General features: G+C 40.7%; 1 protein-coding gene across 2 annotated transcripts in view; it reads left to right on the forward strand.

The window, feature by feature from the left end:
• SLC6A1 (solute carrier family 6 member 1) overlaps positions 1 to 23063 on the forward strand; it is a 61147-nt gene extending 38084 nt beyond the window's left edge. For both annotated transcript variants that reach the window (XM_055709521.1, XM_055709522.1), the window contains exons 2-15: positions 1951 to 2373; positions 3091 to 3222; positions 4677 to 4777; positions 6516 to 6625; positions 6745 to 6877; positions 8284 to 8418; positions 8536 to 8639; positions 8949 to 9073; positions 11369 to 11481; positions 13585 to 13716; positions 14269 to 14371; positions 16232 to 16332; positions 18446 to 18613; positions 20631 to 23063. In XM_055709521.1, coding sequence (XP_055565496.1) covers positions 2139 to 2373; positions 3091 to 3222; positions 4677 to 4777; positions 6516 to 6625; positions 6745 to 6877; positions 8284 to 8418; positions 8536 to 8639; positions 8949 to 9073; positions 11369 to 11481; positions 13585 to 13716; positions 14269 to 14371; positions 16232 to 16332; positions 18446 to 18613; positions 20631 to 20735 — 1797 coding nt within the window. In that variant the 5' untranslated portion in view covers positions 1951 to 2138 and the 3' untranslated portion in view covers positions 20736 to 23063. The remainder of the gene's footprint in view (positions 1 to 1950; positions 2374 to 3090; positions 3223 to 4676; positions 4778 to 6515; positions 6626 to 6744; positions 6878 to 8283; positions 8419 to 8535; positions 8640 to 8948; positions 9074 to 11368; positions 11482 to 13584; positions 13717 to 14268; positions 14372 to 16231; positions 16333 to 18445; positions 18614 to 20630) is intronic.
• Positions 23064 to 24585: the final 1522 nt, after the last annotated feature.

Here is a 24585-nt window from a genome sequence, read left to right on the forward strand (position 1 = left end):
CTGCTGGTGATAAAGCACAGCCCAAATGTAAATTGCAACAACAACAAAAATCTAGTCTAGTACAGGACCCGTTTGTAAAAGTAGTGGAACAGTCTGATGATCCTGTACTTCGTACAGCCTGTGTTGGCTAAAAAAGAAACATTTCCAGTTCTGTATCTTCATCAGCAGGTGGTGCTGGCAAACTGCACGTTTGTCAGTGCACTGGTGGAGCCTCTGCACCACGGAGTAACAGAGGTGCAGCTGCGGAGGGCAGGACTTCACCCCGAGCCCAGCCTCAGAGCAGGAGCTCCGCTTGGCCAGCAGTGCTCCGTATTTCCTCGTCCCTAAGGAGATGCCTTACCCGAGCTGCTCACGCCTCTGCCTACAGCCAGGAATGGTGCGCACTGGCGCACAAAGTTGGACAGGCTTGCACTGAAATATGGAAAACTAAGTGCACGGTTTTATGAAGGGGAGATGTCTGCACGCGGAAGGACTCGTGGGGATGTGAAAGTGCGTAGGTGGTGTCCCCCTTTGAGTCCCACCTTGAGTTAGGACTGAGAGGAAGATGACAGGCTTGGTCTTTGTTTCTCTCCTCACCCCAGCATATGTACAGCTGGTTTTTCTTCAGCTTCCAACTGGAAAACTTTTCTTTTTAAAATTGTTAGATGTGGCCTTATTGTAAGCATTACAATCACACAGTGATCTGAAATTGGGAGAAAAGTACTGTTTGCAACAGAGTCTTTACATGATTTTTATGTTTCTTAACATAACTTACAATCGGAAGTGAATGACTAGTAATACCAATCTTCCTTTACACAAATCTGTAAATAAAATTATTGCTGATCATTGCATGACCTCGTGGCCAGTGTTGCCAACGTCGCCACAAGTTGTGGCTTCACATGGGCAGGTGTTCGTTTGTTGCAATCTCTGGTTTTGAGGAGTGGTGATGGCATGGGGTACTTAGTAAGAGGAACTAGACAATGTATAGATCATGAATATACATACAGTAGGCATGCCAAGGACACTAGCTCACTGTCCAGCTGAAGTGGAGCTGTGGAGCTGTTTGCAGGAGTCATGTGCGCTTCAGAGTTGACTGAAATATCCCAGGTCGCTTTTCATCACACATATTTGCTTTCTTGATTTTTCCTTTCTTTATTTAGATTTTTAAAATTGATACAGTACCAGTAATGGGTTTTGAAAAGGTGCAAGAATGTCACCCACGGTAGGAAGCAGAAACTGAGGAGTGATTATTGCAGCCTGTTGTTTAACAGTGCTAATAATTTAAGCTTAGTGAAAGGTTTGTCTTATATTAGCAGCTAATTATAACAACATGCAAAACTTAACATCGTTACCCAGGATTAAGCCCTGTTGCTTGTTCTGGTTTATTGTTTAATTCCTTTGGGAGTATTTTAGAGAAAGGTGTTTTGGGTAAATGTGCGCTGTTCATAACTTTTAAAATTCACTGTTAAAGGTGGAAAGTGCTACTTCTTGATAACCACAACATCTTGTGAGTAAAGGAGCTTTGCAATCATGGGAATTCCTCTTTACTTTTTAAAACACGGAATGGTTAAATGGAATAGTAGCCCCAAGCCGGGCTGTTATATCTATACTGTGTACTGGACTATTCCATAGAAACCTCATTACTGACTCGTCTTACATGTACATATATGCCATCTGGGCTGTACGCTATGTACCATACAGTGCTGCGCTTTAGAATTGTTGTTTGCTGTATACTCCTAAGGGATCTATAGGGGGGAAAAAACAGATAACTGTGACTCGGAGTTTGTTTGGGGGGGACTGTGTTAGCTCTGCCCTGCCTTCTGCTGAGTCAATAAGAAACAATCCAACGGGCAGAGCCGAGCCCTTCGGTGGGACGCCCGCGTCACAGAGCTTTCTCTGGTGACTGCCCTCACCATGGTGCCTGGCATGCTGCTGGAGCAGATCTGACTCCTGTGCTCTTGTCTGTTACAGAGGGATCCAGCAGCTGGTGCCGGGTCGTGGCCCACCCAGGGGGCTCCCGGCGGGGGCTGGGGGTGCTGCGCCTGTCCCGCCGCCGCGCCCGGGGGTGACCACCAGCCGCAAAGCTGCTGTCCACGTGGACCGGAGCCGAAATCGCCCGCCCGGCTGCTGCCAGAGCCTCGTCAGCCAAGGCCCGAGACATGGCAACGAACGGAACCAAAGTGGCGGATGGGCAGATCTCCACGGAGGTGGATGCTTCGATCACCAATGACAAGCCTAAAACCTTGGTAGTAAAAGTGCAGAAGAAGAAGACGGATCTTCCGGACAGAGATACATGGAAAGGAAAATTTGACTTTCTTATGTCCTGTGTAGGTTATGCCATTGGCTTAGGGAATGTGTGGCGATTTCCATACCTTTGTGGCAAGAATGGTGGAGGTACGTTTGCTGTTTCATTCTTACAACCTCTGATATATTCGTATATTAGAATTCACCATAAAAAATTATTACTGAAGTAGAACTTGCTTTTAATAGCTTTTTCATCTGTATTTCGGGTTTGGTGGCTTGTTTGTTTGTTTGCTTGGTTTTATGCTTTGCATATGGAAGGTTGGAGCCATTTTGCAGTGTGATGCTCTGCTGTCCGCTCTGGAGTTTATTCGAACTTCTGGTTGGCAGGTGCTCTTGAAAGCCCTTGAGGCATTAGAGCAGAACTAAAGCACATTGCCCTCCAACCCTTCGGAGCACTCTGTCTTTTGGACTGAGTTTTTGAGAGGATTGCATACAGCTTGTAATACTGTCTCCGAGCTTCCCACAAAAGGCTAACTCCAGCTGGAAAGCAGCCAGTTCTGGTTAAAGCCTTTATGCTCTCTGCGTGCTCCTGTGATAGATGAAAGCAACAAAATACACAGTCCTTCTGGATTTTAGCTTTTTACTTAAACAGAAAGTATTTAAATGATTAGTAGGTATATTTTTCCCCCTTATTTGCACTTCTTGAGATACTAGTTCAGAAGTGTACTTTCCACTAACTTTTCAAAAAAGTTACACTTAGGAGGAAAAAAATGTGGGTTTGTTTTCATATACAATAGGGACGGAAACAGTGGAAACTCACCTCTGTTCCTCACCACTGTAACAAACTTTTTTTTTAATTCTTATTAGGTGCATTCCTGATTCCCTATTTCCTTACTTTAATTTTTGCTGGAGTGCCACTGTTTCTTTTGGAGTGTTCCCTTGGTCAGTATACATCTATAGGAGGCCTCGGAGTGTGGAAGCTTGCTCCAATGTTCAAAGGTACAGTATGAAATGAGATTACTTTCCATTTGTTTCCAAGTTGTAGAAGTTGCACAAAGTGACAGGGCAAGGGTGTTTCTTTATGCCTTCATATTTTTACTTAAACCATAATTTTCTACAAAACCCCCTCTTTTTCTGAGGTGTAACTGACAATCTCGAAACACGCTAGGGTATTATTCATTCCCCATTAAAAGTAGCGAGACTTGAGCATTAAAATCTCAACAAACTTATTTCTGAACTTAAAAAACTTTTATGTTTTGTTAGGAACATGTAAAGACAGTTCAAAATAGCATATTAAATCTAGCAATATTTGTCTGAGCAAGTATGGAACTCTGTTCACAGCAATTTGCTAAACATTGTTTCTAGTTGAGGGCACAGACGTTTGTATCTCCTGTTGTTCTTTATTGAAAATCAAAAGCCAGACACTTCAAATATGGCCATTTCATGCTGAATTCCTTAGGACAGGCTCATTCCACACTTAAATTTTTAGCTAGTGTGAAGTTTCTCGTTGCTAGAACCTAAAGGTTTTAATTTAGGTTCTGTGTAGACCTACAAACCTTACAAATGGTGCTTTTCACCCTCTAGTCCCAAATTCTGTGACACTTAAGAGCTCCTGAGCTGACTTCTGGAATAGCAGAGGACCAAGTTACGCACTGAGTTATAAATTACTTCACACAGTGGAACTGACAGCATAGGGTGAGCTAGAAGTGTGTTTAGAGTAATTTTGTTCTAGAAAATTTTGTGTGGGAAAACCCAGAGAGACAATAATATTTCTCACAAGTAAGTATTTTCACTTTGCTTGGGTCACTGCTGTTGGTAGGGGGCACAATGTGAAGTATAGGCTTTGCTTTGCATTATACTTATTATTTTGAGCACTTCCTCCCGTTTAACGTCATGTGGCAACTGCCACCAGCTTGAATATTTTAAAATACCCCTGACATCTCCATGTGGGGTAAAAGACAAGGCATCCTCATTGTGGAACCCCTGACATTCCTTTAGTCTGAGGTGATGTAATAGCATTATACTAAGCATCCAGCATTTTGATCAGTGTACTAAACAGCTAGCCGGTCTTAATGACCCATACTCAATTTGCATGCATCTGCCAGAAGTTTCTGTGGGACTCCTGTTTCAGAGAATAAGCTGATACAGCTCTTTTCTCTAGGAGTAAAAAATGCCTGTAAAATCTCAGCAGCGGCAAATGTCACTCCTTATTGCAACACACAGAGAACGGGACACTGAGATTAAATTTATGGATGACTGAACTATCACCCAAATTAATGACCTCTTTATAATGGTACTTCTAAAATTTTCACTTAGCTTCTACAAAATTTAGTAAATGGTATCTGCCCCCTATGTTGTATTTGTCCTTCTGAACTGCAGCTCTTCATTTGACACTTGTACAAATGTTACTAAAGGTTACCTTCTTTTGATTCTTTTTATTTTTTTTTTTACAGGTGTGGGACTAGCTGCTGCAGTCCTTTCCTTTTGGCTAAATATTTACTACATTGTGATTATTTCATGGGCCATATACTACCTGTATAATTCCTTTACCACTGTAAGTGTGTGTGTTGGGGGGTGGGGTGGGGGGGGTTGGAATTGTTTGTTGGATGTAAAGCAAAGTGACATATAGATGGTTGATTAATCTGTCTCACTGTAAAGATGTGAGTTTGACACAAAATGCATATAAATTAGTAGGGTAAGCCATTCCTTACTAAAGGAAAACTATTTGGTAAAAACGTGTTTTTAAAATTTTTTTCTCCACAAGAAATTTCTCTACATTCCTTAATGTACAATAGAAAACTGTGAGGAAAATATTCCGTTCCAGGAATGCCAGTGGCAAAACAGTCATAGGTTATTTTGCAGCCACAGGCTTCTCTTTGTTAACGATTTGTTTAAATTTCCTCATCTTAATCTTTAAAGCCACAGCTCTTTCATCTGCACCCTTTTAGTTTCACTTATTAATTGTCTCTGCCCTTTAATTGCAAGCATGCCTGCTTGCTTCTTTGCTTAGCAAGTCATGCTCAGGCTTCAGACTCCTCGCCCTGGCAACGCTAACAACAGTACTAGTACCCCTTTGCCTTTGAGCCTGCAGTCCCCTGAGAAAAATTCTAGTGTATAACTGATTATTTTTTTTCTTCTACAGCAGCCACACAAATGTTAGTTCTTGGGGAAATAGTATCATTGCAATATGTTTCAATAGTGGAGGGGTTTATTAAATAAATCTCCATGGAATGGAAGGTCCGTGACTTGATTAGCTCTGAACTTCCATTCATTGTTGCTATTTTTGTTTGTTTTCTTTCCTTCTAACTTTATTTTTAGCTGCATTTTCCCCCCCTCAAGGGTGATTCATCGGCTGAGTACGTCTGATGTCTGATTTGTGGGTTTTGGCCATCTGAGGAAGCATTCTTACATAAGTCTCAGTAATTAATGCATTATTGTTCAATTCTCTCTTCCAAAAATTTTGTTTATGCTTGCTTTTTCTGGGCTTTCAAGAATTGCCCCTTGAACAGCTTTGCATTAATTAATATCTGGGAGTGACATGACCATTTCTTTTTTTGTTATCGTGAGGTATGTTATTGATGTGAAAGGTCAGTCAGCCTGGAAGTGGTGCACTGGCCCATATTAGATGAATATTGACTTCCCTTGAAGCCTCTTATCCTTGTATGTAAAATATGCAGTATCCTGATCCAACATTTTCTGTGAGAGGATTTTCCAAGATTGGCCATCAGAAGAATATTTGAGTTGTATCTAAATGAGATTTGTTCTAATGGATATCATGTTGAAACAACCTCTGCTTCTCAGAACTTCTTGAAAGATAACTTAATGTAATGAACACATGTAGAAAACTCATGTAGAAAATAGAAGGTTTACACTTTTCTAATTGTCCCCTGATGTGAGGGGAAAATGGAAATCTCTGATCAATAACCATCACACCTTTATTACCTCTAGTGCAACAAGAAGTAACAAGACCTCCAGGAGGTCCTTTCTGCTGCCCTTGTTTCTTGTAGCGCTCAATATATTCTCACATGCTGAGAGGCGTATCAGATTCCAAAGCATTTGGGCTGATATATTAAAGAAAGGAAGAAATATTTTCACATCTGATTCACACAGTTGATATGAAGTTAAATAACTTATGTGGCAGACATGCACCCCAGGGATATCAGTGCAGTGCAGAACTCAAAGTCTATTAGTTCTCCACTCAACTGTCATTTCTAGTAGAGAGAGATATATCTAAGGTAATGCTTACTTTTAAAGTATTTTACTGTATAGGTTTCTCTCTCTTTCTTAAATAGACTCTTCCTTGGAAACACTGTGAGAACCCATGGAACACTGACCACTGCTTCTCCAATTATACCTTAGCAAACACCACCAACATGACAAGTGCTGTGGTCGAATTCTGGGAGTAAGCTGATAATTTTTCTCTATATCATTCCTATGCATATGCAAGGATCAACTTGTTATCATTCATATGCTATCTTCTGAATTAGTTGCCAAATACACCATTCTCTTGGCTTATTCTAGACGCAACATGCACCAGATGACTGATGGATTGGAAAAACCAGGGCAAATCCGATGGCCGCTAGCAATTACTCTAGCAATTGCCTGGATTCTGGTGTATTTTTGTATCTGGAAGGGGGTAGGCTGGACTGGAAAGGTAAGATTAAAAAGTACTGTGAATACTTTTCAATTAAAAATTCCCATTTTACTCAAATATTCTGAAAATTCTTGAGGTAAGAAGCACTGGGGATAGTTTTGCTGGAAAAGCTCTGTGAAGTACTTAATTTCTATCTTTCTTGAATTGATACAGCGCCGTGTTTTTCAAAGGGCTGACTGCTGTGTAGCTAGATCTGACCACAGTCTTAGATGATATGTTCACTTAATAGACTTCTTGGCTTTGCCAGGTATAAAGTGACCTAAAAATATGTCTGCTTGTCCCTGGGATGAATATTCTAGCTAGTCTGGATAGCGACAGAGAGAGGATGCAGTGTTTTGGCTTCGGTGAGAAGCATGCATTTATTGCACAGCTCTTGCTGGGCTCAGATATGTAAGTGTTGAAGCTGTACTTCATGGAAGAGCTACCCCCTCCTTTCCTTGTACTGAATGAAAGCCGCAGGTGGTTCTTTCCACAGTCACACTTGCATGCTGTACTTCTTGGAGTCTGGCTGGTTTCTGAGTGCAAAATGGAATTTACTAACAAACTAGCAGAAATTATATTATTGACAGACCTTTCTCCAGGAATGAGAGCAGCAGCATCCAACATTGGCATATACCTTTTCCTGCCACATTGGAGAGAGGGAGAAATCTTAGGGAAGCGAAAAGCTGCAGCCATCAGGCTTGGTGGCAACTGAAGGCTTGGGTTGTAAGACCTCAGGTCTGCTGTAGAGGACTAGGGTTTTTTTCACACTGAAAGAATGAATTGTTAACTTTTGACAAGAGGGTTGTAACTGTGACCCCCACTTCAAGCTGCATGTTGAACACAACCTAGCTGAGCTCAGACCAAACCATTTCAGTTCTCCTGTCTGCAGAGAAGGTGGCAAAAGGAGGGCTGGCTTTGTTTCTTTGGAATCTGACTTGATAGTGTCTTTTTTTCGAGGGCTTTTGAAAAGGCAAGAGAGTAGGACCCTGTATATCATTACACAGATGAGGAGAGAGTGTGAAAAATACATGACCAGGTGTCTGAGAGATGGAGAAATAAACTAACAGATGTTGTTCTACAAGCAGGGTACTGGTGCCATGAACCTTGTGCTTTTGGGAGCTCCCCTTCTTGAATACAAAAAAAGAAAAGCATGAGCCCCTTGTGCAAAAATATCCTAGTCCACTATATTCCACCTTCAGGAAAATCCCCAACAGCCACCTGCCTTGTAGACATGGTGTTTAGGGAACTCTGCAGTGGGCACTCCCGTTTCCACACCAAGCTTTTCCATGGATAACTGCTTCAGTTTTAAAAGTCAGCCTCAATTGCTGCTACAGTATTTTTAGGGAGCAAATATTTTCTGAAGTGTTAATAAGCACAGATCATTCTTCCTTCGACACTTACAATGTCTTGTTTCTTCACATCAGGTGGTATATTTCTCTGCTACTTATCCCTATGTTATGCTGCTTATCTTGTTCTTCCGTGGTGTAACACTGCCTGGAGCAAAGGAAGGCATTTTATTCTATATAACTCCCAACTTCAGTAAGCTTTCAGACTCTGAGGTAAATATTCCACCATTGTAAACAAAAGTTTCACTACTAACTGTTCACCTTTCAGACATATGACCTGCTCTTCAAGTGCAGAAACAGATTTTAAAAAAAATTATTTCCTGCAATCAGGTTTGGCTGGATGCTGCTACACAGATTTTCTTCTCCTATGGTTTGGGTCTTGGTTCACTGATTGCCCTTGGGAGTTACAACCCTTTCCACAATAATGTTTACAGGTAAGCAGATGACTGCACATATTACAATGGCACTTTCCTGTCTCAGCTGGAGCTGGATTCTTTCTGTCTACTGTATCATTGAAATAAAAGTGTAGTCTCTTATCTGAATATTGTTAAATCTAACTAGGAATGAGATGTATAACTGCATTTACACTAATAGGAGAGACAGTGTGACTTGTCCAGAGTGAAATGGAACCCAAACTGTGGAATCCTAACTCATGAAATCTTTTCACAGGAACAAAGGTTAATATGCTGATGGATAGTAGCATTGCTTTACCTACTGCTTAAAGCACCTTACCTTTATTTCAGGGACTCCATCATAGTGTGCTGCATAAACTCATGCACAAGCATGTTTGCTGGCTTTGTCATCTTCTCCATTGTTGGATTCATGGCTAATGTCACAAAGAGGCCTATTGCAGATGTTGCAGCATCAGGTATCCAATATATTTTTCTCTGAGTTGTTCAGTGGCATCAGTTATTTTTCATTTGTACGTTGTATCCAGCTGCGTCATGTAATTGTACAAAATCCCTCCCTCAAAACATTCCTCACCTCCCTGTTACTGATTGCGAAAGGGCAAGCATTGTTTCCAACCTCTCAAGGCAGCAGCAGCGAAATCATTTCCTGTCGAGCAGAAGGTCTGCCTGCCTGCCTCGTGCTCTCAGACCTCTGGTGTGCGGAGTGGTCAGCCAGAGACTCACCTCAGGCTGACGCAGTGACTACTGATGAACACAGCTTCCAGGGGATGCCTTTACAAGAGGTGGCAGCACAGTGTGGTGCTTCAGTGCTTAGCTGTGACATCAGATTATGAGCCTCTTGCTACTGAAATTCTTAAAAACAAACTGAAAGGAGCAATGGTGGTTATTATGGTTTTGGCACCACCATTTTCAAATTCAGTTAGGTTTTAAAATTCCCTTTACTGTTTCTTGAGGTTAAACCCTTTGAGGCAGCTCCATTTCTCACCTGGTCAGACCTACGGCTATCAGCCAAATTTAGGGGACCCTTTATTATCAAAGTCATTTTACTTAGGGCAGTAAGATGTCCATGGAAGAATTCTGCTATTGTTTGCAGTTGCTTGTCTTTCTTCCAGATGAAAAAGCTTAAAGTAGCAGAGCAGATGGTTTCCCTAACCCAGCTGGTGTACCAGACACTCATTTAGCAGTTCTGGCCACAGGGAGGGATCTGATAACTGAAGGCTTGGTTGGAAGTCACTGGTGGACAAAATACATCTTACTATACTAGTAAACATATCCCATTGATGAAATATTTCCTTCATTAGAGAAGTACAGAATTTAAGCCCTAAAAATAACCTTCAATAAACTACACATAGAAAGAAATTAAGAAAAAAATTATGATGGCATGCACGGTTATCCAAAAATGCTCTGGAAAGTCAGTGGTGTGTGAAATAAGCTCCTTGGATTTATGTCTTTGACATAGATATAACTATATAAAGATGACATCTGCAAACAGAACAATATTTTTATATCGTAAGCTCCTAAATACGTTTTAAGGCACCTAAGATAATGGACTTCTGAAAGATGCACATGATCTCCTGTGGCCACTAATTGCAAAGGCTATTTGGAAATTTGACCTTTTAATTAAGGGCTTCCATTTCTCCTAGCAAGCTCAGAACCTGATGCTTTATTTTAGTACCATGGGACATGTTGTTTTGTGATCTTTTATGCAGCTTTAGAAAACAAACAATATTAAAAGTTGTAGCTGCATTTTGGTGGAATGTATAACAGAGTGAAATTAAAAACATGTTTATCTTAAGTTTATTTTGCTTTTACTGCTGCCATTTGGAAGGCATTCTGATCATATCTGGTATTGCTAGCAAGTAATTGTTTGAAAAGCTGCATTGCGTTTACTTTGACGATTCAGGGGTCTAATGTTAAAACTTCACTGGTTTGAAAACTACGTATGTCCAACCAGTTGTCACAGACACACTTACTTTTAATGAAAACTGAAAATTCAGATACCCACACACACCCACCCCCTCTTAGGTTGGGCATACTCGTTTTATTTCTGTGAGTACTTAGTTTGCTACAAGTTTCCCTCTTAACCTGACATCAGCTGACTTCCAGATATGCTATGACAACAAAATGAGCTCCTCTTCTTTTAGTAAAAATTTATAGTCTCCTTCTAGCACTCTGCCCCCATCAGCAGTTAGTAGGAGCACAGATGAAAAGGTTTCGCTGTTCACAACTACATAGTTTATTAAAATGTGTATTTTAAGATAGTTAATGGAATGGAATAGCAAATAGGAATACTATAAATGCTGGGAAGTGCCTTCTCCATTTCTGAGCTGTCTTTGTTTCTCTTCTGAATGACTTGGTGCACAGCAGATTACAGCTATCAGTAACTACTTGAGAGGGAGAGAAAGCTGATGGGTACCTGGAGATGTAACCCTGGCCGAGGATAACGTTCCTTCTCTTTGCTACGTAAAGGGGTCTCTCAGGAGCAGCTTCTGAACTGCATCTAGTATTTTGCTTGCTTGGTTGGTTTTGTTTGGGGTTTTTTTTGTCATCGTTTTGGTTGGTTCGTTTTAAAAGCAAGATAAATGCACTGAGCTCTTGGTCAGTGAACACCGATTAGGCTGAAATCCCTGGTCAGATGCTGCACCCATGGTTGAGTCATTCAAGTGAACCTAAAGCCTACACAGCAACAGGAGCAGATAACTACAACACCCAATCAATCACATTGACATTTTCTCTCCTGTTTCTCCTACCAGGCCCTGGACTGGCATTTCTAGCTTATCCAGAAGCAGTGACACAATTACCAATTTCTCCTTTGTGGGCAATACTGTTCTTCTCCATGTTGCTTATGCTCGGAATTGACAGTCAGGTAAAACGTGTAAAAATTAACGATGAAGGTAAATTTTCTGCAACTGCATGATACAAGGTTGGCCTCTCTCTGTGCATTCTGCACTGCCAGCTGTTAGTGGAGCGGAATGGTTTCTGGAATAATCAAATAAATAATAGGAGGTACTAAGGAGAGGAAAAAACAAGGAGTCTGGAATAGTAAAAAACTGATACTAAGACACTTTTGCTTTTTTACAAACTGTTGGAAGCATATACAAAATGTGCAGAAAATTTATTCTGCAGACAAAAGGAACTTTCTTTGAAATCTTAACTGATCACAATATTAAAAATACCTCTGCAATGTTCATCAATGTAGGAGACACTGGGATATGTTTTACAATATTTAGATGCCACAAATATTTTTGAAAGGCAACTTCAGAATTCACCACATGGAGTAAAAAGTTGCAGCACACTTTCCATTCTAAACATACAAACGTCAGGAGCAAATTCAGGAGGCAGTAGGCTTGTTCATGAGGACATTCAGCATCTTACTGTGTTCTGAAATCACTCCCTAATGGTAAGGATCAAATCTTTATTAGTTCAGGCCTTAGTTAAGAGTTATAGATGGTATCTGGCAACTGGAAATTAATGGGAAGGCACAACCTAGAGGTTCTGCAAATCCAAGAAAGGTATTCTCCGGAGTTACCGTCTAGATTAAATAATTAAATAATCACATCATGCAATCACTTAAAAACTGTCTATTTCAAAATGAACAAGAAAACACACAGAACAAGAAAAAGCACTTTAGATGCTAGAAAGGACTGTATCCAACAAAAGCATTCATTGATCAATAATAATTTTAATACAGATAGCAACTATATTGTAAGCACTAAAGAAAGCACTCTGTCTTATTTTGCAAAGCATACCTTGAGGACTTCTTCAGGGACGTCCCTTCTGCCTGCTGAAATGTTTGGTCATTCATGTTTGACCAGTCATAGGCAGATGTGTTAATCTGCTTGCAAATAGTTACAGCTGTCAAGCCAGCACCTTACAGTTATTTGCACAGTCTTCATAGCACGTAAAAAAATGTAAGAATTGCTAGCTTAATACTGTACTAGTCTTTCAGTAGCAAAGATCCATCATTTTTTACAAATACGAGTTGACTTCAGCTTGTGAACCAAAATACAAAAAGACCAAGAGGGCATTTCATCCTGCAACATGCAAGGAAGCTGGAAATGCATGTTTTCCATTTCTTTGGTTTCCAATAAGCTTCAGGCTTGACATTAAAACCTATTGCTTAGTCTGGGGGGAAACTACTGTGAAATTAATTGGGTCAAAAATATTCTTGAAAGAACTTGTCTCTAGGCAACTAACAGCTGAGGAAGGTAGTCTAATATTATTAAAAAGAATATACATCTACAGGCTGTCATGCTTTCTTAATTTTCTGTCTATCAGTGAAACATTTCATACACTAGAATTTATAGGAACTGTAACTATTGGTTAAATTCTGATTGCACGGCTAGAAATTAGTACTTTACATACCTTCTGTTTTTCATTATTTCAGCCATCGTAACGATAACATTTAATTTGAATATATAAATACAGAAAAAATCTGAAGTATAGCCATGCTTTCCATTTGGAGGACCACATAATCAGCAACAAACTTTTCTGGGGATACAAAAATTATTTGATTATTACATATGAGAATCTATCTTGTGTCTTTAACCTTCACCCCAAAGCATCAATCTGATTAGACTTCTGTGTCTATTGGCTTTCACGTACGTGAGTACATCACAGAAAGGAGAAGTGTAAGGTTTTGAAGGATCTAGGGGTCAGAGCCTTCAGCTGTATGTGTATCTTTTTCTATCACAAGAACGAGCACTTTATGTTCATAAAGCCCATGCTATAGTTCATAGTTTGGAATCTTGAGAGTTTTTCTAGCTGGAAGCCTTCATGCACAGATCTTTTTAGACAGAAACAAGTATATTCAGAAGCACTGCTTCCACTGAAGCCATGCGAATTTTCATTTATCATTTAACGGATGCAGTGTAGGCCAGTGATGGGTGCTACTGAAAACTCCTCCTCTAAATGTAATCCTGCTGTTGTATTGCATTGCGTTGTATTTTATTTCTAACTTGACTTGCAGTTCTGCACTGTGGAAGGATTCATAACAGCTTTGGTGGATGAATTTCCGAAGTTATTGCGCAATCGAAGAGAACTCTTCATTGCTGCTGTATGCATTGTTTCCTATCTGATAGGGCTGTCCAACATTACTCAGGTATGTTCTGTAGAGGAACGTCTGACATACAGCATCCGTTTTATTTCTCCCTTCCCCTGCTCCAACCAGGAATCACTGCCAGCCATTGAAGTGGCAGGGATCTGTTGTCAACACTATCTGCAGACTTCAGGAAGCAGACTTTAACTTACAAGAGTAAAATGCCTGTTCGCCGTGTGTGCAGTTTGTCCTGCTTCATGGTTCGGGTGGCAGTAACCTGCACATGGCTACAGTCTGTCTTACAGGCCAAGAAGTGGTGTCCAGGGGTGTTCTCCAGGGCTTCCTGTGGTCTCCTAGCTGGGGAACGATTTTAGGGAAATGGTTAAAGTATTGAACAAAAAGGAATAAAGTGAAATTAAACTGGTTAATTGAAATCTAGCAGTAATCTAATTTTTGTCAGTATTGACCTCAAGCGTTGTAAGACTACTTAACTTTAATTAATTTACATTAATATGTCCCTAACCTATTCACCACTGTTACTTTCTAGCTTGGATTTTAATCTGTCTTGAAATTCGAGTCCTTACTATTTATTTTAACACTTCTTTTATGTTTTAGGGTGGAATCTATGTTTTTAAGCTTTTTGACTACTACTCTGCCAGTGGAATGAGTCTTTTGTTCCTTGTATTCTTTGAGTGCATCTCGATATCCTGGTGCTACGGTAAACAATATGTTTCTATTTTTCCTGTAAGTTTTGCACATCGTAAGGATACTTCATTTACTGATTTTTTTTTCTTTTGTGTGTGCACACACTGAGGGTGAAACTGAACTTGGCCTTGGTTTATATGCATACTATTTCCACCGAGGGCTCAAAGTTGGCTTCTGGAAGGTGCTTCTGCCTCTTTAAACCACCCCCTGTATAACACTGGAAGTCATTAGGTGCTAAGCGTTTCAGGAACACTAAATAGGTGACATCTCCCTCTTTTTTTTTTTTCCCGTCCCATTCCTTGGAAAGGCCTGGATCTTCAGAGGTGGTAGGTACTGCTGTTCTCAGCATCACTTAGGTCTTTTGGACTTTGGAATGTTTCGTTTCCAGAAATTACTCTGTCACTCTAGGATCTTGCAGTCATAGCCAGTGAGAGCCAGGCTTCTTGCTCAGTTTTATCTAACATAATTGGCCTAAAATATCCAGAAGTCTGGACTGGCAAGCTCTGGGTATAAAGATTAATGAATACGTATCATATTCTTGCAGAGTATTTGTACAATTGAGCTTAGTTCTCCGTTAGCTAGTCCAAAAACCTACTCCCATGATTACTGAGGTACTTCAGCTTTTAACAAAATTAAGTCCAAGCTAGATAACTGGAGTCTTTCTGCTGTCTTTGAATGGGCTTAAGAGGCTGGAACAGTATTTTATAGAGGAGAGATACTGAATATGAATCCAGCAAATGCAAATGGAAAAATACACCAGCTAAATAACAAAGAAATCAAAGGTCTAAATAGTAAGATAGATGTATCTTTTAGAAGATGATGGAGTGCTAGGAGGTAAGAGCAGCAGCAGAAGGGCTACTCTTTGATTCCGTATGCAATTCTGCATGTATATGGTGTGCACATACACACGCAGAGTCAAGCTAGTTAACTCTGGGATGTTTTGTGTGGTTTTTCAATTTAATATGTAAACTATTATTCTAAATCTCTCATACTAATAAGACTTGGAGTTGAAATTAACCAAGGGCATTTGTCACATCTGACCTTCAGATGGTACAGACTTACTGTCGTGGTTTAACCCGGAAGGCAGTTATCACCACACAGCCGCTTGCTCACTCCCCACACCACCCCAGTGGGATGCAGGAGGGAATTGGGGGGACAAAAAAAGTAAAATTTGTGGGTTGAGGTAAAGACAGTTTAACGGGACAGAAAAGGAAGGTTAATAATAATAATAATAGAATATACGAAACAAGTGATGCACAACACAATTGCTCGCTACTGGCCGACCGATGCCCAGCCAGTTCCCAAGCGGTGGCCTCAGGCAGCTTTCCCTCCAGTTTACATGCTGACCATGATGTCCTGTGGTATGGAGCAGCTCTTGAGTCAGGTGGGGTCAGCTGTCCCGGCTGTGCCCCCTCCCAGCTTCTTGTTCCCCCCAGCCTGCTCACTGGTGATGTGGGATGAGAAGCTGAAAAGTCCTTGACTCAGTGTAAATGCTGCCTCGCAACAACTGAAACTTGTGTGTTATCATCATTATTGTCATCATCAATCCAAAACACAGCACAGTACCAGCTACTAGGAAGAAAATTAACTCTATCAAAGCTGAAACCAGGACACTTCTTTAGCCTTTGCATGGGAATAAGTTTGCTGTCACTAATTAATTAATTATGATGCGGAGGAATGAGAAAAATGCTTCTTGGTGCTTCTGAGTTTGCACATTTCTTTCCTATGCAGATAAGTGAAAAGTTATGTCGGGGTCTGTATAGAGCTTCCAAATACACCTCCTCATTTATGACAGTGTCTCTCAAAACCACTGAGCTTTCATTTGAATCAGTTATCTAATATATTCTATGCTTTTTCTTATTTCAATATTTAGGTGTTAATAGATTTTATGACAACATCCAAGAGATGGTGGGATACAGACCCTGCATCTGGTGGAAACTCTGCTGGTCGTTTTTCACTCCTATCATTGTGGCAGTAAGGAACAAACTTTTATTATATGATTTAAAGGAGGTGAATGAGGTGGCCTATGTGCGACAGCATTGTCATTTCCACCCCCGCAGGTTCATGTTAACTCTGACCCCATTCCTTTTTTAAGGATTTGAGCAATTCCATTGAAGGCAATAGGCAAAACCCAGTGTCGTTAGAGGAAGCCTGTGACCAAAAGAAAGAAGCCTTGCACAATTTCAAGATTTGTTTTAGTCCTCAGGAAATGGTAACTAGTCAAGAGTTTCATTGGCAGACACAGGAAACTGTAAGAAGCAAATTTTGACCATTTCTTGTATTCTCCATTTCTTGTATTCTTATATAAAATTTGGCAATCCCTCCAAAGTTTTCCATATACACAAGAACACATTCATTTTGTAAACTGTCACAGGCACTACTCCAGTAACAGACTAGGTTTATAAGATGATGTTCTTCTTTCATGGGATTCTGCGGCATATATTACCCAGTTTATACTATGTTGCTCCTGTTTTTTCCTGGCAAACCTTGCAAGGATTTTGTACACCGGAAACCATAGTACAGTCTTTTCCTCATTCTAGACTTTATCCAGTTAAGCTCATGCAGTACATTTTGCAATAATAAGCAAAGAAATGTAAATTTACTACACATAAAACCTGTGATCAAGTAGACACTGTTTACACATGACACAATACTTCTCGCTCACTGATATTCCCATATTTCCATATTTCCCATAGAAAAGCAAAAAGGGGCACTAAAGAGAGGCACAGATATGTGCTTATATTGAGGGTTCCTTGATTCATCTCTACCCAGGTGAAGAGGTCTTTTCATTTTTCTGAAAACAAGCGTTCAAGAAGGCATAAAAGAGTGCATTTTGTTTATTTTAATGGTATAGTAGGAAGATGACCAACACTGTATGTAAAATTTACCAGATTTCTTCTGTCTTGTAAAGTCTTCAGCAGAATTTCTTGTCCAGTGCAAGTTCAGAGGTGGTGTTGATGTGCTAATAAAATCTGCCTCTCTGCATTCTCCTCTCTGGGAACATGTTCTGCACAAGGCCCAAACCTGGGATCACAATGAGCTGCTTGCTTTGCTGGCCAGTTTAGCAGGTCTCCCTGGTACAGTTCGTTTTAGACATTTGAAACAGGCCAGGATAGGAGTCTCCCTTGGGAACTCAAAGGAAAAAATACCATGTTTGCAGGTCATCTGTCTGAAACCAACACAAAAGCAACCCAAGTGCTGCAGATCAATGGTACAGTATACATGCATATGCAGGTATTTTTTTCCCCAGGACCCCCATCTTTCCCAATAGCCCCTTCCCTCTGATTTTGTGCAGGTTATCTGAGGACTCTGCTAGTACCAGTGGATTCCCCGTACCAGCATACCTGGATAATCTGAGATGCAGGTTATGTATGTGAAAATACAGTGTTAACTCGAAACATGATGATTAGTTTTGGTAAGAAGCTTCTTGGGAAGCTGTCTCCTCATCTCTTGTTATTGAAAAATTCAGAGTGGTTTTTGAATGTCATAGGATACGGTCTGTTATACACGTAGATCTGTAGCCGCTTACTGAACCACCGATTCCATTCTGACTGGCCTCATTTTCCATCACGAGTTTGTTCAGAGGATCTCAAAAATATCAAAGCCTCTGCACCAAGCACTTTTAGGTGATGATATTCGAGGGGTCAGTGCACAGTGTGGCTTTAAAGAACACTTCATTGCTTATTCAGAGCCTCTAAGAGTCTGTTGCTGACCAGTAGAGTAAAGCTGTACTGGTACTATTATTCCAGTAAGAAAGCTAGTGGAAACAAGCAAACAAATGACTTCACAGTTTCAAAATTACTGTTCCATTATTTCCACATTCCCACACTAGAGATAAGCTCGTGGGGAACCGGTCAGTGCAGTGGGCTGACGTTTGCCTATTTTCTGCAACCTCCATCCAGAAGACTGACTGCAGGCCTGATCTACAAGCCAGTGCCTGGTGGCCACCACCAAGGACCAAAGGAACCCATTTCTCCTTGCCTGGATGTAAATGCAGGCTTGAGGTTCAAGTCAATCCAGAAAAACTCTTGAATACAGATCACTCTGGAAATCTCATCCAAATCTCCTTTTCCGCTGTATTTTGCAGGGAGTATTTATCTTCAGTGCTGTCCAAATGACTCCACTCACAATGGGAAGTTACGTTTTCCCAAAATGGGGCCAAGGGGTTGGCTGGTTCATGGCTCTGTCTTCTATGGTGCTGATACCAGGCTATATGGCATATATGTTTCTAACTCTGAAAGGCTCCTTAAAACAGGTAAGTCTCTCTTTAGCCTGACAGCATGATTTCATCTTGCAAGACCTGTGCAGTGATAAAAGATTGTTGGGCCATTACTCCCTACTATATATTTTCTGTGACCTCACTTGCTTAGCCCAGCTGTTTTTATGTTTTTCAGCTCAATGCAAAATAAGTACCAACCAGACAAAAGACAAGGCAGTGTTTGTACCATCTGTTGTTAAACATAATTCACTGCGTTAAATGTGGTCCTTATCTCTGGGCTTTGACAGTTCCAGACACTTTGCATCCCAGTTCCTTACACCTAGAAAACAAAGCAGCAGTTTACAAAATATGTAAATTTGTCCTTATTAACACAGGACATGCTGTCATGTATCAAGACAGGTGATGCTGTAAGGAATCGGGATCAAACTGTTAGGACTAAACCCACATAACTCCTGCTTTGAGTCTGCTCGCGCTGACCCTATTTAGCATCTCCTTGCAATGTGATCAAAGATCCGAGTCCCTGTTCTGCTTTACACCTAAGTTACACCGTCTGCCTTGTTCCACTGAAGCTGAGAGCAAGTGCATCTAACATCTTTGGAACGCATTTTATGATTATGCTGCACTTCCCTTTAGTCTTTATTTGAGGGATTTCTGTCAACAGTTACTTCATGAAGAACATTAGACGCCTTTTTCTCATTGCAGTGTGCTCCGAGCCTCTCCCCAATTCCTTATTCTGTTTGTTAAAAGGAGGTGACACCTCCCACGAGAGAGGTGTTGCGTGGCTTAAATCTGGTTTAAGGTCCTCAGGGAAATGCTGCTACAGGAGTGTGAGATGTTAATAAGGTTGTTGACCCATACACTGCTTAATCCCATACCATTGCCATACCTGATTTTATTTAAATCTCGGTACATCCTCAGTTTTCCCTCTCCAGCCGGTAGTATTGCGTGCATAACAGACACTTCTTCAGTGCAAGTATTGAAACATGCATCTCTGTCCTCTGTGCTTCTGGGAACCAAAGACTGTCAAAATGAATTTGTCAGAACTTCTGGAATATTCTAAAATTTGCTGACAGAGCCATCTTTGCAAAGGGACAGATGATCTTAGGCAGAACTGATGAATTGCTCAGATCTTGATCCAAATATTTGTCTTCAACAAATTTTAAAAGACTCTGTTATCCTCCAAAGACATCTACAAAAAGATGTATGGGGGGGGGGTTCCGCTGCTTCTTCTTAGCTCCTATGATTTGAATATCTTCCCCTTAATCTTATGGAAACATTTACAGGGAAATGGAGAATTGTTGCTCTAAAATACAGCTCCTCCTTGGGCAGAGTTGTATAAGACCACAGTAAAAGTGCCTCAGCTCAGTCTTGCTGTGGATTAAGGTCTTTTTTTAAAGCATTGACAAGTGATCATTTGATGCTAGGAGGAGCCTACGCCACTCCCAGGCTTCGATGATCACAACCGGGCTCTCCTTGATACGGATGGGAGCCAGGCAGATAAGCTTCCTTAACGGGGAACACAAAAGGACTAGGAAAGATGGATTAGAAATAAAACAATGCTAAATACAAGTCTACTTTACCTGTTGTATCCTTGGATGTAGTAACTCCCAGAAGCTGCAGCCAGTACCCTCTAATCCCGTCTTCTCCCTGGGGACGTCGCGGTCACTTCTAAGGTCCAGCCTTGAGTCCCTGCTGCCCACCGCAAACTTGCAGCCCCTGGGCTTGACCTGTGGGCTGGCAGCGTCTCTCCGGGCCTGTCCCAGCGGCAGGCTCTCCTCGGTTCTTGCCTCTAGGCATGCTCAGTTCTTACTGTAAAATGGCACCTACCATCTCCATGTGTCCTTTCGACCCTTGGTGTCAAGTTCAGAACACAGCTGAAACTGGGTTTTACTACACGTGACTTACTGCCTTTTTGGTCCTGCAGGAGACTGACAGAATTTTTCATCTTAGCTCTAACAATTAGACAGAAGATTTTAGGATTGCATTTTAAAAAAAGAATGGTTAGAAATTTTTTTTTTTTCCTGTCTCACATTTGTTGCTGTTCTTTAAACAGCGCATCCAAGTAATGATTCAGCCGAGTGAAGACATCACTCATCCTGAAAATGGGCCAGACCAGGCCCAACAGAGCAACTCAGCAAACAAAGAAGCCTACATCTAAACTTCTGTATTGTAAAAGTACCAACACTACTCCAGAAAAACAAAAAAAAATGGTTGAATATGACCACAAATTTATGTCTGAGAATATAATTACCTACCTCTAGTGGCAAAAAAAAAAAAAGAAAAAAAAAAGAAAAAAAGAAAAAAGGTCATCTCCACTATAAGGGAATCGCCATGGGTATGATCCAACCATTGTGCGAGCTCAGATGTTGACAGTGTTTTGTGTTCTCTGGCAATCCACAGACTGTTAATGTTTTTATCCTTTCACAATAATAGTTGCATATCTTGGAATTTGTAAATTGATGTGCCAAGACCTTTTTAATCTACCTTTTAGCACGACTATTTGAGGTTTTGTGCTGCTGATTTTTAGTAGTTTATCAATATTTCTTACCGCTGAATCCCAAGACTGTTATTTCTGACTTTGCAGGAGTAAAATTAAGTTTGGAATTGTTTTGTACAAAAGAATGAAGTATTTTGTAAACAAGTGATTTCCAGTGAAAAAGTCTGCCCTTAAACCTTGTTCCAGTTGTGGCTATTTGAGGGGGAGGAGACTTCCTTCAATTACCAGTAGACACAGCCTTTATAAACATTCCGAGTGCAAATTAAGTCACGTGGCTATTTGTGGCGGTACAGCGTAGCACAGCTGCAAACACTGGCTGTACTTAGCCTTTCAGGATAACTTTCAAATAGCATCAAAAATGTCTTTAAAAATACATATACCGTTTCTTAGAAAAAGAACGTATCTTTGGGAACCAATACGACATGAATCGCAGACGTTAGAGGCAAAAATATTACTTCTACCTTTTTTAGCAAAATGAGAAGTAATATCCAAGAGCTTTTAAAGATTCCCAGGAGTAAAAGAAATACAAATTATTTGCAATTCAAGCTCAGAGAGCGTGAGCTTTTACTATGCTGTTATTATTTTACTGTTATTGCGTTGCCACCAAAATAGAAACCAAACCGATGGCTTAAAGATTGATGTTTGTCCTTGGAGTTCTAAAGTAGGGTTTAAGTCACAACCGTTATTTTTAATCTGTTAAAGGTCTTTAACAGTTTCTAATAAGTGAATTACAAAAATATGGATCATTAGCACTTTGAAAACAGTTTTGGTTTTATTTACATATTATTTGTGGTGATGAAGGCATGAGAGAAAGCTATTTCAATAATGCAAAAGTCTCCACTTTGGGCTCAGCCTGCCTTTGCCACACAGCTCGAAAGCCCCCACCGCAGGTGGCGAGCACAGCAGTTGGCCCTGCACGGTATTTCTCGTTTGGCAGCTATATGACAGGCACAAAGGAGTATGGAAAATGCAGCAGTTGATATTTGATTGTAAATGACTGTGACAGAACTGTGCAATGAAACATGCTTTTCAGCAATTTTTTGTGCAACGTACAATGTTAGATAGCACAATTTATGTAGAACTACTACGTGAAAAACATGTTAACTGTGAATGTTGGGTTTTTTGTTGTTTTTGTCTGAAGGTGACAAACATGTTCTTGCAATAAGGTATTATTCTCAGAATGTCAAGCACATTATTGTAGAAATAATATATATATAATACACATGTATTTCAAACTACATCATAAAATCTCAGAGTATGTTTGGTAGATTCTAAACTGTTTCATACATAGATCAATTGTAAAATATTATGAGATCTAAGCTACATCCTAAACGGCTATAGCTGAAATGCAAAAGTCCTGTAAGTCTTTGGGATTTAGAGGAAACCTGTACATCCTACACAAACATTATACATGACGCATACGCATTATAATTGTGAATTTCATTAGACTAAGGATAAAAGTTCCAACTTTCTCTTTATTGTTTAATGTAATCAAGTCCCATGTTGTTCTAAGAAAAATGCAGTATTTAATGTTTGATTGTAAACAATTATGACAGATGTTTGACAGACCTGCTCTTTAGAAAAAAGCTGTACAAACGTTATCATATAGCACAAAATAGTGTTGTAGAACTACTGTGTGTAAACTGTGAATAGCTGTATCTTTTTTGTAGTACTTGCCCTGAAAAGAAGATTATTGTATGATCATATATGCTTTTTGCAATAAGGAAATATCTGAACACCAAGCAAATCTATCTCTATATAAAAATATATATGTAATATATACATATTCAAAAATATATACAGAGCCTGTTTAAAAGAGTACAGTATTATTTAGTAAATTGCAACCTGTTCTATGGACCAAATGTAAAATATTTATAAATTAAGATGCATTTTAAATGTCTATAAACGGTGTCATAATTAAAGCACGATTGTTATGTAAGTTTCCAAGAGTTTAGAGGAAAAAAAATAAAGGTTATATTATACATTAAATTCAGAATTTCGCAGTCTTTCATTGGACAAAACCAATGTGCGTTATTTTCTATGAGGCAAGTTCTAAATCTTTCAGATATAGATATATATATATAAAAAATATGTCCTTCAAATATCAAAATGCTGTGTCACACTTGTGATGCGTATAATTAATATGTGCTGCTCTATCTGTAATTTTAGCTAGTATGTGCATACATTATACAGAAAGCGTGAAAGGTTCCTGCTGCTCTGATGCTCCTGGGGGAAGCTGGCAGACCAGGCCCTCCGAGCAGCTCTAGTAACAAGCCTGGATTTTAAAATAAATGTCCCTTCGGTGCGTTCTGTGATTGCTGCCGATACGCTGGGGTGAGAACTGCAGCCCCCGGAGTCACCAATTCCGAAGCCCTTAGCGAGGCACCGACCATCCCGGGCTGGAGCCGATGGGCTGGTGGGACGGTAGCCCTACGCTGACCGGGCAGATAATGTATTTCCACCAAAACCATCCTTGTTCTCTGTATCAGCTGCCATTCAAGTGTGAGAAGCTGGCAAGTAGGGTGCACAGCACTGCCTTACACTGCACCTATGCGATACTGCTGAGGAGCTGAGCGCTGCTACGCTCTTGAGTGTGATTATCTACCTATCAAACTGGAACAGGACACCACCCTGGGAAAGGGTCTAAACAATGTAGAGAACATGACTAGAATTGAAAATGCTCCTGTAAAAGTAGCTAAAATTCTTCGATTTCAAATTCAAACCGCTGGCCTTAGAAAGGAGCATCGGTGCGAGTCCAAGGCGGGGGCAGCGCCTGCTTTTGGAAAAGGCAGGAGCACGCAGGGAAGGTCACGGATGGTTCTGGAGAGGAGGGAAGGAGCCACTGCGATGCTTTTGAAATGAGGGAAATGTACGGCACCTTCAGTGCTCGCTTCACGGGCGTTGTGTGCTGCGTTCACGGCCCGCCGCTCTCACACTGCGCTGCAAGAGCAAGGCTGAGCGCGGGGGCTGAGGGAGCGGGCACCGCTCAGTGCTGGGGGGCTGGCCAGGCGGCAGTGCCGGAGCGAGGGGGGGCTGAGGAAAAGGAACCTACTTGAAGGATATTGCGTTAGTGCTGTGATATTTCCATGTTCTGCTGGAGGAATTTTCTCTTGCCATGCTGCAGAAATCCCAGCAGCAATTCAACAAGAAAAATGCAAATAAGGTCACTTATTCCCTGCAGGAACGCAGGATGCCCTGAGAGAAATCCATGTCCTTGCTCGTCAGGAGTGTTAGTTCAGCTACATGTGCTTTTATTCTAAAATAACACAATGTTGCTTTTGGGGTTTTTTTTTGTTTGTTTTAAGCCTGATTATTTCTGGTTTGCTCTGCTCAGGCCACAATAGCATTACAATTAACTATTAAAATTACTCAGCTCCTGCTGTTGGCTGGTTCACAGGGGGCTGGGTTATAACCCAAAGGCATGGCTATGCATTCAGGTGCAGAGGCACTCATGCCTACCGCAGCCTGGGAGTAAGTACCAGATAGCATCTCCTGCCCGCCAGCATCCCTT

Source organism: Falco cherrug, chromosome 4 (genome assembly GCF_023634085.1).
Source record: "Falco cherrug isolate bFalChe1 chromosome 4, bFalChe1.pri, whole genome shotgun sequence".
NCBI classification, from domain to species: domain Eukaryota; kingdom Metazoa; phylum Chordata; class Aves; order Falconiformes; family Falconidae; genus Falco; species Falco cherrug.